Source organism: Nicotiana tomentosiformis, chromosome 4, assembly GCF_000390325.3.
Source record: "Nicotiana tomentosiformis chromosome 4, ASM39032v3, whole genome shotgun sequence".
NCBI lineage: Eukaryota > Viridiplantae > Streptophyta > Magnoliopsida > Solanales > Solanaceae > Nicotiana > Nicotiana tomentosiformis.
Window position 1 is genome coordinate 32,653,930 of NC_090815.1, and position 13,682 is coordinate 32,667,611.

At 42.0% G+C, this 13,682-nt stretch overlaps 1 protein-coding gene across 1 annotated transcript; it reads left to right on the plus strand.

The window, feature by feature from the left end:
- Window positions 1-1,883: 1,883 nt before the first annotated feature.
- Window positions 1,884-4,604, plus strand: LOC138909471 (uncharacterized). The gene is made up of 5 exons (XM_070200669.1): window positions 1,884-2,032; window positions 2,865-3,162; window positions 3,591-3,782; window positions 3,849-4,160; window positions 4,587-4,604. Exons 1-5 carry the CDS (start codon window positions 1,884-1,886, stop codon window positions 4,602-4,604), a joined length of 969 nt encoding a protein of 322 aa, XP_070056770.1.
- The last annotated feature ends 9,078 nt before the right edge of the window (window positions 4,605-13,682 follow it).

Genomic DNA, 13,682 nt, shown 5'->3' on the forward strand with positions numbered 1-13,682 from the left:
TGAAGCTGTTAGTACTATTTTTTCCGGTTTGTTGTTGCTGCATTATTTTACTTCATTGTTGTTTCTTTGAAGGGGAGCCCTTGGCGTAACTGGTAAAGTTGCTGCCATATGACCGGGAGGTCACGGGTTCGAGCCGTGGAAATAGCCTCTTGCAGAAATGCAAGGTAAGGCTGCGTACAATAGACCCTTATAGTCCGGCCCTTCCCCGGATCCCGCGCATAGCGGGAGCTTAGTGCACCGGGCTGCCCTTTTTATTGTTGTTTCTTTGGTTAAGAATGTACCAAGTATTACGTTGGAACTGGAAAGACATGTAATTCAGAGCCTGCAAATCGAGCTGCTACGAATCTTATTTAGCATGTGGAATCTTTGAGATAATTCTGCATTAGAAGATTACACAACTTATGAATCCGTATGTATGTATGTATGTTTCCCAGTTATTAGCCTAAACGTTTGAAGATGGATGATCATTAGACTGCAAAAACGAGTTTTAACCTCGTCAGTCACCAGTGCCCGATTACCTTGTCCTATAAGGAATAGATAATTAACTTTGATTGGGTCATTCAGTTTATTGATTTATTCAAAATTTAAATTTGATCTATTCAATATTTAATGTTTTCAGCGTAAAAATTCTTTTACACATTCAAAAGTAGTGGTTACATGATTAAGAAGATAATATTGTAGTATAAATTTTGATAGTATTTGTGTTGTATTTGGTTGATATTTTTTATGTTATAAGCAATACCAGTATATTTTTGTTTACCCAAAAAACGGATAGAGTTGAATTTGTACGTAGTTCTAAGGGTATGTGGTATAACTTAACACAAGTCGTAAGGATAAATAGAAAATATCAAATACGGATTGTAAAGAATGAAAAATAAACAAGGTTGGAAAGAAGATGATTTAAGGACTAAGCAAGATGAATCAATCTATGAAGTTAAAAAGAATAACTCTTCAATATAGGAGTGTATGGTATTTGAGTTACAATGTAAGCAAAAAACTTGGTCCTTACAGAGATAATAATCATCCCCTTTATAGTGGAAGGATTCTACTTTAGATATAATTAAAAATACATAATGGGAGACCCATGATAAATCAGTTTTTCCATAATTCCTGCTAGGATTCTCTCCTCTAGTAGGATTGCAACGACTCTTGTCTATGAGCTCGATATTGACTCGAGCGTGGTATCGACTCGAGCTCTCGATCTTGACTCGAGCTTTTGATCTTGACTCGAGCTCGATTCTGACTCTGATCCTTGTATTGATTCGGGGTCAGTGTTGTTTGGTCTCTGCCTTATAAGTTGGATAACTTCACTTTGCATCATAGTTCGACTTGGGTTCGAGCTCGATAATAATATAGAGCTCGACATTGATCGGTCCCTAGGGCTGAAGCTTGGTGACCTGACTTCGGACCTCAACCTGATATTATGAAGACGCTTCTCCGATCCAATGCATTACTATTTCGACCAGTTTGTACGAAAGACTAACCAGTTTTTACTGTATACAGATAGTCCCCTCGTTTCTCGGGAAGGATGTAGCGAGAAACCACATGATTTCCCAACGGCTCGATCAGATATAAGCTGACGTTTACATTGGGCTCGATCATGACGCACGTGATAGCTGTCCCGTCGGTTTAGTTTTTCAAGGCATTCAATGCGTGTCAGACGGTGGTCAGCCAATATCGAAATTGAACCGCCATTGCTATACCTATAAATAATCCCTTTTTCGCTTTTAATCACTTTTACATCTTCAAACTCTAAATTTTCTAACTTCTTTCTCACACTTTCTGAATTTACTCGCAAATCTGTAATTCTTCTCTGCAAAATCTTTCTTCAAAAATACCAAATCTTTATTACCTCCTTCTATTCTCGATCTTTTAATCCAAAAATGGCGAAAACATCAAAAACCATTTCTCAGAAAGAAAAAGCTTCTTCTTCACAGCCTGCCGCCGACAAAACACTGATGGAGCCACTGCCTGACGAATGCGTTCCTGGGGCGTGTGTTCTTACGTCTGATTTTAAGGTCGACAAAGGCTCGTCGGTTCCCGGCCGATGTGAGCCAGTATCGAGGTATATGTGTTCGATAACCGAGAGGCACCTCGAACAGCTAAAGAAAGATTGCAATTGGGAGAACAAAGAAATAGTAATCCCGTCTTCTGAAGAAGATATCACCACTTATGTGAAAATGGTTTTTAAGTGTGTATACTTACCCTTTTACGTTACCCTCGACCCTGTTATTATTAATTTCTGCCGTCAATACCAAATAACCCTAGGTCAGATCCATCCTTCTTTTTTGGCGAATAGTTATTTTGATCTGTTACTTCGTGAACAAAATCGAGGGGATGCCTTTCACCCTCGACCATCTCATCCGATTGTACTGCCCTCGCCTCTTTCGAGGCGGATTAATAAAACTTCAGCGTCGGGCTACCAAGGTCCTGTTCTCGAGTATATATGAGGACAGGGATCGAGGCTGGATGGGCAGGTTCGTTCGAGTAAAGACTTCGGACCTGATTCCGACTGAAAAGATGCCTTTTTCCGAGGAGTGGAACATGAAGCGTAAGTGTAATTCTGATGTTATCTTTTACTGTTTTTCCCCTTCATTCCTTTTCTCACCGATATCCCCCTTTTTGTGATACAACGGTTCCTTGGATACTTAGTGTAGTCCCTGATCTCAAGAACTGGGTACATGATCTAGCTTCGACCTCCACATACGTCGAGCGTTTGTGGCGTGATTTGTCAAAGGTCCGATGGGAGGCCAAAAATCACGGTGAGCCTCTTTCTCGTATCTTTGGTAGTTCGAACGAGATGCTTTCCATATATTTAAATCAATTTTCCTGTATGTAGGTGTGGGAAAAGATGCGGTTTTGAGGCCCTCATCCGTCGAGGAAGAGGCTTCGGCCTCTGATCCAAAGCCGGTGAAGGATAATAAGAGAAAAAGAGCCTTCGCCTCCGAAGATCCAAAACTGAAGATGAGGATGGCTCGAAAGTTGAGGAAGAATACCATTCCTTTGACCGTAGAATCAGTTCTGCGTCTAAGGGATGAAGACGAAGAAGAAGAAGAAGAAAATGATGGGTCCGTGCTGGTGGCCCGAATGAAGAAAACCATTGGTGCCCCAAAGGCAGCTGAATCGATGGTGATTTATAAAGCTCTGCCTCAGACTAAGGAGGTATCGGAGGAAGGTTCGGGCGGAGTCCCCAAATCATTAGAGATCGAGGATGCTTCCCACTGAGGTCAACAAACGGTGGGTATATCGAAAGGGGACGGTTCTGAAGCTCTCCGAACTGAGGAGAATGCCCCAAGAGAGTCGCTTGGGGAAATAGTAATCGGAGACTTGCCCACTCTCCCTGCCTTTTTCGAAGGGGCAATTCGGGAAGCCCAAGTTTTGGGGGCCCTCGAGATGAGCCGGTCTCATGAAAGGGAGGACCCCTTCTGTGATTTGTTTACTGGGGTCGAGGACGCTGCTGGCCCTAGTGATGTATCAGGCCTTTTCTGTGAAGTGCAGCAAGCTTTGAATGGGTAAGCTTTAATTCTCTTCGTTGGTATTACTTTTATGTTTGCTATTCTTTTCTAACTTCTTTTCTTCTTTCTTCATAGGTCGTGGCGGTTCATCGAGAAGCATGTTCTCGGTCTCGAGCTGAGCTGCATTGGTTTGAGGCTGACCTCCGACGGGTTACGGAGGAGAGGAGCTCACTCAGACTCCTTTCCGGGCAAAGAGAAGAAGAAATCAAAGGCATTCGAGCTGAGTTGGCTAAGGCTCATCAAGACCAGACCGACCTGAACGAGCAGGTAATGATAATATTAAGAACTCATGGGCTTGATTCATGATCGGAGGCTAATATTTCGATCTCACAGCTGCAGGAAAAACTTGAGACGATCGGGCAGCTTCGTGAGGAAGTTGAAATAATAAGGGCGGAGATCATGGGATGGAAAGATGGCATGGACCGTCTTGCTACAGAAAAGAAGACCGTTTGGGCCCAATTGTCATCGACTGCAAGACAACTTCAAGGCATGAAGGAGAAGATCTCGGTTCAAGCGAGAAGAATTGAGGAACTCGAAGCTCGGTTGGCCTCCGAACTTGCGAAGGCCAAATCTGATGCCGAAAAGGCAAAGTCCTATGCGGATGCATTAGTGGCTGTCTATCGGGCGGATGCTGAAGTTGCTCAGGTACAAGCAAGAGAGGCAGCCGAGACCGCCAATACTCTAGCATATTGGGTTGTCGAACTCGCTAAATACCGATCTCGGAGGGAAACCCTCGAAGAGATCCATGCTCGAGGCTTCGATCTCACCGAAGAGATAAAAAGAGCAAAAGAGCTTGAAGCTGATGCTGAAGCCTTGGCTTCGAATGATGATGATGGTGGTGATGATGATGATGATGATGGCAATGATGGGAGCAAGAGGGGGTCCGAGAGCGAGGAGGAGCCCGATGGAGAAGAGACTGCCCCCGTAGATAACCAAGAAACTTAGCCCTTAGTTTTTATTTTGGTCCTGTTCGGACATTGTAAATATTCTTGTATATATAAAGATTTCCTGACTCGCCTCCGTTTTATTCTCTGCCTTGAGAAGATTTTGTTTTATGCATGCCTTATGAAGGTTTTCATAAGGTTTTAGGCAATTTGATCGAATTTGGATCTTGTAGCCTTCATAACCGAGTGAGTGCTTGCTCAAACTTGAAATAAGGTATCCCATAGGCTTAGTAGTCGAGTTGAGTGATTGTTTGAACCTGAAGTAATGTGGCCCGTAGACTTAATGGTCGAGTGAGAGTTTGTTCGAACTCGAAATAAGAGTAGCCTGTAGGCTTTATAGTCGAGTGAGTGATTCGAACTCGAGGTAATGTAGCCTGTAGGCTTAATGGTCAAGTTAGTGATTGCTCAAACTCGAGATGATGTAACCCGTAGGCTTATTAGTCGAGTGAGTGATTTGAACTCGAAGTAATGTAGCTCGTAGGCTTAATGGTCGAATGAGTGATTGCTCAAACTCGAGATGATGTGGCCTGTAGGCTTATTAGTCGAGTTGAGTGATTGTTTGAGCCTGAAGTAATGTGGCCCGTAGACTTAATGGTCGAGTGAGAGTTTGCTCGAACTCGAAATAAGAGTAGCCCGTAGCTTATTAGTCGAGTGAGTGATTCGAACTCGAAGTAATGTAGCCCGTAAGTTTAATGGTCGAGTCAGTGTTTGCTCGAACTCGAAATAATAGTAGCCCGTAGGCTTAGTAGTCGAGTGAGTGATTCGAACTCGAAGTAATGTAGCCCGTGGGCTTAATGGTCGAGTAAGTGTTTGCTCGAACTCAAAATAATAGTAGCCCGTAGGCTTAGTAGTCGAGTGAGTGATTCGAACTCGAAGTAATGTAGCCCGTAGGCTTAATGGTCGAGTGAGTGTTTGCTCAAACTGGAGATGATGTGTCCCGTAGGCGTATTAGTCGAGTGAGTGATTCGAACTCGAAGTAATTTAGCCCGTAGGCTTAATGGTCGAGTGAGTTTTTGCTCAAACTCGAGATGATGTAGCCCGTAGGCTTATTAGTCGAGTGAGTGATTCGAACTCGAAGTAATGTAGCCCGTAGACTTAATGGTCGAGTGAGCGTTTACTCAAACTCGAAATAATAGTAGCCGTAGGCTTAGTAGTCGAGTGAGTGATTCGAACTTGAAGTAATGTAGCCCGTAGGCTTAATAGTCGAGTGAGTGTTTTCTCAAACTCGAAATAATAGTAGCACATTGGCTTAGTAGTCGAATGAGTGACTCGAACTCGAAGTAATGTAGCCCGTATGCTTAATGGTCGAGTGAAAATTTGCTCAAACTCGAGATGATGTGGCTCGTAGGCTTATTAGTCGAGTGAGTGATTCGAACTCGAAGTAATGTAGCCCGCAAGCTTAATGGTCGAGTGGCAGTCCCCGATTTGTGGGGTAATCATTGGCCCTTGAGCCTGTTTGCGTAATAGATCATGAAATAGAGGACGACATGAGATATGGGCAAAGAAGTTTCTTTTCATGTTGTTATACATGTGTTTATATCTTATACCAGGGATCGAGCAATTTACATGAGCATGGTTCGTTTTGACCATTTGGCTCTTACAATTTTTCCTATTGGAACCTTGTTGTTATGAAGTAATTTTCTTACATCGAACTTGATATATTTGAGGGTAATGCCCCACCAGTATTCGAGGTTGATTATAAAGAGGCCTCGGATACTGTTAAATTGTTCTAAGTTAGCACGATCAATGGTTGCCTCATTAAAAACCTTGCCGAAAAACCCATTTGGAAAAAAAACGGTCTAAGGGAAAAAGAGTGCAACGTGTGCTTTCAGACCTAAGGCTTCGTGTTGAATGAACCATCCTTGTTCTTTGTTTGAACTCCTGAAAGGGTTAGTTTCGAAATATAAACGAATATGGGAGGGTCGTACCTTAACAGTAGTATCGTTTTAGGTGTGGCACATTCCAATTGCTTGGTAGTTGTTCGTTGTTTATAATATCGAGTTTGTAGGATCCTTTACCGACGTTTTCAAGTACTTGATACGGTCCTTCCCAGTTCGGACCCAGTTTTCCTTCGTTTGGATTTCGGGTGCTGAGGGTGACTTTCCTTAGCACTAAGTCCCCGATTTTAAAATGGCGAAGATTGGTTCTTCGATTATAGTATCTTTCGATCCACTGCTTTTAGGCGGCCAATTAGATGAGAGTGGCTTCTCATTTTTCATCCAATAATTTGAGGCTAGTATTCATAGCCTCGTGATTTGATTCTTCTGTTGTATATCGATACCTGGCACTGGGTTCCCCGGTTTCAACTGAAAGCAAGGTTTCATAGCCATATACTAAGGAGAATGGGGTTGCCCCCGTACTGGATTTTGATGTTGTTCGATATGCCCAAAGAACTTCGGGCAGGATCTCCCTCCATTTTCCCTTAGCGTCGTTCAACTTTTTCTTTAGGTTTTGAATGATAGTCTTGTTCGTCGATTCGGCCTGTCCGTTCCCACTGGGGTGATACGGTGTTGATAATATCCTTTTTATTTTATGGTCTTCGAGGAATTTCGTTACTTTGCTGCCGATAAATTATTTCTCATTGTCACACACTATTTCAGCGGATATCCCAAATCGAGATACGATATGATCCCAGATGAAGTCTATAACCTCTTTCTCTCTTACTTTCTCGAACGCTTGTGCTTCAACCCATTTAGAGAAATAGTCAGTCATAAATAAAATGAACTTAGCTTTACCTGGGGCCGATGGTAGAGGGCCGACGATGTCCATTCCCCATTTCATGAATGACCATGGAGATAGAACTGAGGAAGTTGTTCTCCAGGCTGATGGATAATCAGTGCAAACTTTTGACATTTGTCACATTTTCGAACAAACTCCTTTGCATCTTTGTCCATATCGATCCAATAATATCCTGCTCTGATTAGTTTTCGGACTAATGAATCGGCACCGGAATGATTTCCACAAGTACCCCCATGAACCTCACCTAGGATGTAGTCGGTGTCTCATGGACCTAAACATACTGCCAATGGTCCATCGAATGTCCTATGGTATAATGTTCCATTTGCAGTCAATGTGAATCGAGCAGCTTTGTTTCGTAGGGCCCTCAAATTTTTAGGGTCCAGTGGGAGTTTTTCGTTCTTTAAGTATTCAATATGCTTATTCCTCCAATCCCAGGTTAAGCTTGTAGAATTTATCTCGGCATGACCTTCCTTGATCACGGACCTCGAGAATTGAATGGCAGTCCCCGAGCTGATCTCATCTTCCTCGACCGATGATCCCAAATTTGCAAGTGCATCGGCCTCACTATTTTGTTCTCGAGGTATATGCTGTAAAGTCCATTCTTTGAAACGGTGCAAAGTTACCTGTAGTTTTTCCAAATACCTTTGCATTCTATCTTCTCGAACTTCGAAGGTTTTGTTTACTTGATTTACCACCAGAAAGAGTCACACTTGGCTTCAATGACCACTGCTCCCAAGCTTTTAGCTAACTCAAGATCTGCAATCATGGCCTCATACTCGGCCTCTCTATTAGTCAACCTAGTAGATTTGATAAATTGCCTAATAGTGCTACCCGTAGGTGGCTTTAAAACGATGCCTAGCCCGAACACTTTTAGGTTCGGAACCCTATCTGTGAAAAGGGTCCATACCCCCGATGACGTACCTGATTTCAACAAGAGTTCTTTTTCGATTTCGGGTACAAGGGTCGGTATGAAATCGGCCACGAAGTCTGCTAAAATTTGAGACTTGATGGCCGTCCGGGGTTGATATTCGATATCGTTCCCACTGAGTCGACGACCCATTTGGACAATCGGCCTGATAGTTCGGGCCTGTATAAAATATTATGAAGTGGGTAAGTGGTTAATACGCATATGGGGTGACATTGAAAGTATGGTCTTAACTTTCTAGAGGCGCTTATCAGCGCCAGTGCCAATTTCTCTAAGTGTGGATATCTATTTTCTGCTTCTCCTAAGGTTCGAATTACATAATAAATGGGAAATTGCGTACCTTGCTCTTCTCGAACTAGGACACCACTTACCGCGATATCCGATACTGCCAAGTATAAGCAAAGTTTCTGGTATGCCTTTAGAGTATGCAGTAATGGTGGGCTCGATAGGTATCGTTTCAATTCCTCTAATTCTTGTTGGCATTCCGGGGTCCAGGTGAAATCGTTCTTCTTTCTGAGCAGAGAGAAAAATCTGTGACTTCAATCCGACGACCTTGAAATGAATCGGCCTAAGGCAGCAATCCGTCTCGTTAGCCTCTGCACGAATTTTACACTATCCACGACGGTGATGTCTTCGATGGCCTTGATTTTATCGGGGTTGATCTCGATCCCCCGATTCGATACCATGAAGCCAAGAAACTTGCCTGATCCAACCCCGAAAGCACATTTCTCGGGGTTGAGCTTCATAATATTTCTTTAAAATCTCGAATGTTTCCTGCAAATGAGCCAAATGGTCCTCTGCGCGTAGGGACTTAACTAGCATGTCATCAATATAAACTTCCATTGATTTACCTATTTGTTCCTCGAATATTTTATTTACTAGGCGTTGGTAAGTAGCTCCTGCATTTTTTAGCCCGAAGGGCATTACATTATAACAATAGGTTCCTTACTTGGTGATAAATGAAGTCTTTTCTCGGTCCTCCAGGTTCATTTGGATTTGATTGTACCCGGAATAGGCATCGAGAAAAGTAAGGATCTCGTGGCCAGCCATGGCATCGATCATGCGATCGATGTTAGGCAGTGGAAAAGAATCTTTGGGGCATGCCTTGTTTAAATCCTTGTAATCTACACACATTCTAAGTTTGTTCCCTTTTTTAGGGACTACAACCACATTGGCTAACCATTCATGATATTTCACTTCCCGAATGGACCCTATTTTGAGAAGTTTAGTTACCTCGTTCTTTATAAATGCGTGTTTTACCTCGGACTGGAGTCTGCTCTTTTGCTTCACTGGTTTGAACCTAGGGTCCAGACTTAGCCGATTCGTCGTTATATCCGGTGGGATCCCTGTTATGTCTAAATGGGACCAAGCAGAACAATCTATATTATCAATAAGAAATCGAATAAGCTTTTTCCTGAGTTCGAGGGTTAATCCCATTCCCAGGTATACCTTTCGTTCGGGCAGATATTTGATTAGTACGACTTGTTCTAGTTCTTCGACCGTTGATTGGGTAGCATCAGAATCATCAAGGACCACGAAGAATATTGGGATCCCTTGCTCATCACCTTCGTCAATCTTCTGATCTTCTAGTTGGTTCGAAGCTGACGTCTATGATTGCTATTTGGCATTACGTTCCTCTTTCGAGCCCGACCCCTTTGTCGATGAAGGCGAGGATATCAGAATTGCTTCTTCGACGGCAAAAATTTCCCTTGCGGCCGGTTGTTCCCCGTATACTATTTTGATTCCCTCCGATGTTGAGAATTTAGAACCTGGTGGAAGGTCGAAGGTACAGCTCTCATTTTGTGGATCCACGACCTTCCAAAAAGGGCATTGTATCTCATATCACCTTCTATTACGTAGAACATCGTTTCCTGGATAGTTCCGGCCACGTTTATCGGCAGAATTATCTCGCCTTTGGTAGTTTCACATTCCATATTGAATCCATTTAGAATCAGGGTTGCGAGTACGACCTGGTCTTGTAGACCGAGCTATTCTACAACCTTCGATCTAATAATGTTGGCCGAGCTACATGGATCAATTAACACACGCTTAACTTTAGTTTTATTCATAAGTACGGATATTACCAGTGCATCGTAGTGAGGTTGTATGACTCCTTCTGCATCTTCATTATTAAATGACAAGGTTCTTATGGGCGCGTAATCCCAAGTTCGAGATCGTTTTTCTCTCATAATTAATATCTTAGTGTGTTTAAGTACCGGCCCCTGAGGGGTATCGACACCACCGATGATCATGTAGATGACGTGCTGTAGTTCTTCCTGTTCGTTTTGTTTACCAAAATCCCTATTTTTGAAATGGTTTTTGGCTCTGTCTCTTAAAAATTCTCGAATGTGCCCTTTATTGAATAACCGGGCTACTTCCTCTCTTAGTTGCCTGCAATCTTCCGTTCTGTGCCCATGGGTGCCATGATATTCATACATTTGATTGGGATTCCTTTGGACATGGTCGGTCTGCATGGGTCGAGGCCATTTAGTGTCCTTGATGCGTTCGATAGCCGACACAATGGCGGATGCATCGATGCCGAAGTTATACTCTGATAGTCGCGGTGCTTCCTTAGGTCCGGTGTGCCTATCGAACCCATTTCTGTTCATCAGTCCCCGAGACCCTTGGCTTCGATCATTTCTCTTTTTGCCTCATACGGGGTTACGTGAAAGTTCGCTACCCCGATGATCTCCGTTGTACGGCCGGTATCGATCCTTGCTTGACCTTGGTTCTCAATCGGTATCCCTTTAAAAACTGGACCCGGAACCCAACTGGTCATCTTCGACCCTTATTTTAGATTGATACCGATTGTGCATATCAGCCCACGTAATAGCTGGGTATTTGATTAGGTTATGCTTCAGCTGCCGTGAAGCCATCGAGCTTCGTTCGTTTAGACCTTGAGTGAAAGCTTGAACAGCCCAATCGCCTGTGACTGGTGGTAGATCCATTTGTTCCATTTGGAATCGAGATACAAATTCTCTTAGCATCTCGTTATCCTATTGTCTTACCTTGAATAGGTCCGACTTCCGGGTATCGACTTTTATTGACCCTGTATGTGCTTTTACGAAACAATCTACAAGCATAGCAAAATAATCAATAGAATTAGACGGTAAATTATGATACCATATCATTGCTCCCTTTGACAGGGTTTCACCGAATATTTTCAATAATACAGATTCGATCTCATCGTCTTCTAGATCGTTTCCTTTAATGGCACATGTGTAAGAGGTGACATGTTCGTTGGGGTCGGTTGTACCATTATATTTAGGAATTTCGGGCATGCGAAACATCTTTGGGATTGGTTTAGGGGTCGCGCTCGGGAGGAAAGGCTTATGTATGAATTTTTTGGAATCTAAGCCTTTCAATATCGGGGGTGCCCCCGGGATCTGAACAACCCTTGAGTTGTATGTTTCCACCTTTTGGTTGTTTTCTTCGATCCCCTTTTCTCCTGATTCTATTCGTTCTGTCAATTTCTCGAACATCTCAATAATTTCGGGATTAGTCCCCAATTCTTGATCATTTGGCCTCACTACAGCTGGTTTCGTTTTGTGAGTGACTTCCTAGGGTGGATTGGACTCCGGCCTACTCGGTATCTGGGTTTGACTCTGCAACTGAGCTATTGCTACCTGTTGAGCTTGCAACATTTCGAAAATCATATGCAAGCTGACTCTGTTTTCTTAAACGTTATGGGTATCTCGAGCTGCAGATCGAGTACCACCATGAATGCTATTTTCAGGTTCAGAACGTTGGCCTGCCTCGATGGCCACATGTGAGTTAACGTCCAATGGTACTTCAACTCGAGCTCTAACGGCATTGACGAGCGGCCTTTCGCCACCGGGCGCCAAGTTATTGTTCTCATCTTGAAGGCCAGCTTCATTGTCGATAGGCAAGGCCATTGATCAGGAGTTTGCTGTTGCTAATATGAAATCAGAGATGCTTCAAAATAAGCGTGAAATGGCCAGTATTTCAGAGATTCATGTTAAATAGCCATTGTTATCCTTAGTCCTACGGTGGGCACCAAACAGTTTACCCAAGAAACGGATATAGTTGAATTTGTACGTAGTTCTAAGGGTATGTGGTATAACTTAACATAAATCGTAAGGATAAATAGAAAATATCAAATACAGATTGTAAAGAATGAAAAATAAATAAGGTTGGAAAGAAGATGATTTAAGGACTAAGCAAGATGAATCAATCTATGAAGCTAAAAAGAATAACTCTTCAATATAAGAGTGTATGGTATTTGAATTATAATGTAAGCAAAAATCTTGGTCCTTACAAAGATAATAACCATTCCCTTTATAGTGGAGGGATCCTACTTTAGATATAATTAAAAATACATAGTGGGAGACCCATGATAAATCAGCTTTTCCATAATTCCTGCCAGGATTCTCTCCTCTAGTGGGATTGCAACGGCTCTTGTCTATGAGCTCGATATTGACTCGAGCTTGGTATCGACTCGAGCTTTCGATCTTGACTCGAGCTCGATTCTGACTCGGATCCTTGTATTGATTCGGGGTCAGTGTTGGTCGGTCTCTGCCTTATAAGCTTGATAACTTCACTTTGCATCATAGTTCGACTTGGATTCGAGCTCGAAAATAATATAGAGCTCGACATTGATCGGTCCCTAGTACTCGAAGCTTGGTGACCTGACTTCGGACCTCAACCTGGTATTATGAAGACGCTTCTCTGATCTAATGCATTACTATTTCGACCAGTTCGTACGAAAGACTAACCGGTTTTTACCGTATACAATTGTATACAAGAACATTTTCAGTACAATCTTATATTTACACAAAATAAGGATAAAATTATAAACTTTTATACCGTATAACTCATCGTTTCTCCGGTGAATCAAACATTACTTATAGCGTGTTTGGCCAAATATCTAAAATCTGCGTATTTTGAGTAGTGCTTTTTTCAAAAGTGCTTTTCAAAAAAGTACTTTTGGTGAGAATGAGTTTGTATTCCTTTTAGTGTTTCGTCAAACTTTTGAAAATTGCTTCTACGTGTATTTTTCTAAAAAGTGATTCTTAGAAAAAGTGCTACATTTTTTCGCTTCTCAAAATCTGCTTCTGCTTCTCCTCAAAAAAAAAATTTTCATTCTAAAAGCTTGGCAAAACACCTCAATTTTTGGCCAAAAGCAGTTTTAATAAAAAAAAAGAAAGAAGAAGAAGCACTTTTGGCCCAAAAAAAAGGTTGGCCAAACATATATATTATATTAAAAGCACGAAGGCCCTTAGCGAAATGTTGTTCGCCTTTTTTGCCCTTTAAAAATAGAGTTCACACTGAACAAAATAGTCATTTGACTATTTTCCTAATATTTAGAAATACTTATTTAGTTAATTTTTTAATATTTAGGAATAGTCAATTAATTATTTTTCTAATATTTAGAGCTTTAATATTTGAATTTCCTTCTATTTTAGGAGTTTAATCACGTTCGATTCACACTAGGAAAGCTTATCTTAGGAAATTAATTTAATTTTCCAATTCCTTCATTAGGAAAGTTTAGTTCTTTTCAATTCCTTCACTAACAGAGTTTCGTATGATTTTCAATCC

Bases quoted from the DNA above. Each gene is read 5' to 3' on its own strand.
- LOC138909471 (XM_070200669.1), top strand. From the start codon at position 1,884: ATGGCGAAAACATCAAAAACCATTTCTCAGAAAGAAAAAGCTTCTTCT. The intron at 2,033-2,864 runs GTCGGTTCCCGG...TGCGGTTTTGAG, and splicing joins TTTAAGGTCGACAAAGGCTC to GCCCTCATCCGTCGAGGAAG. The intron at 3,783-3,848 runs GTAATGATAATA...TCGATCTCACAG, and splicing joins AGACCGACCTGAACGAGCAG to CTGCAGGAAAAACTTGAGAC.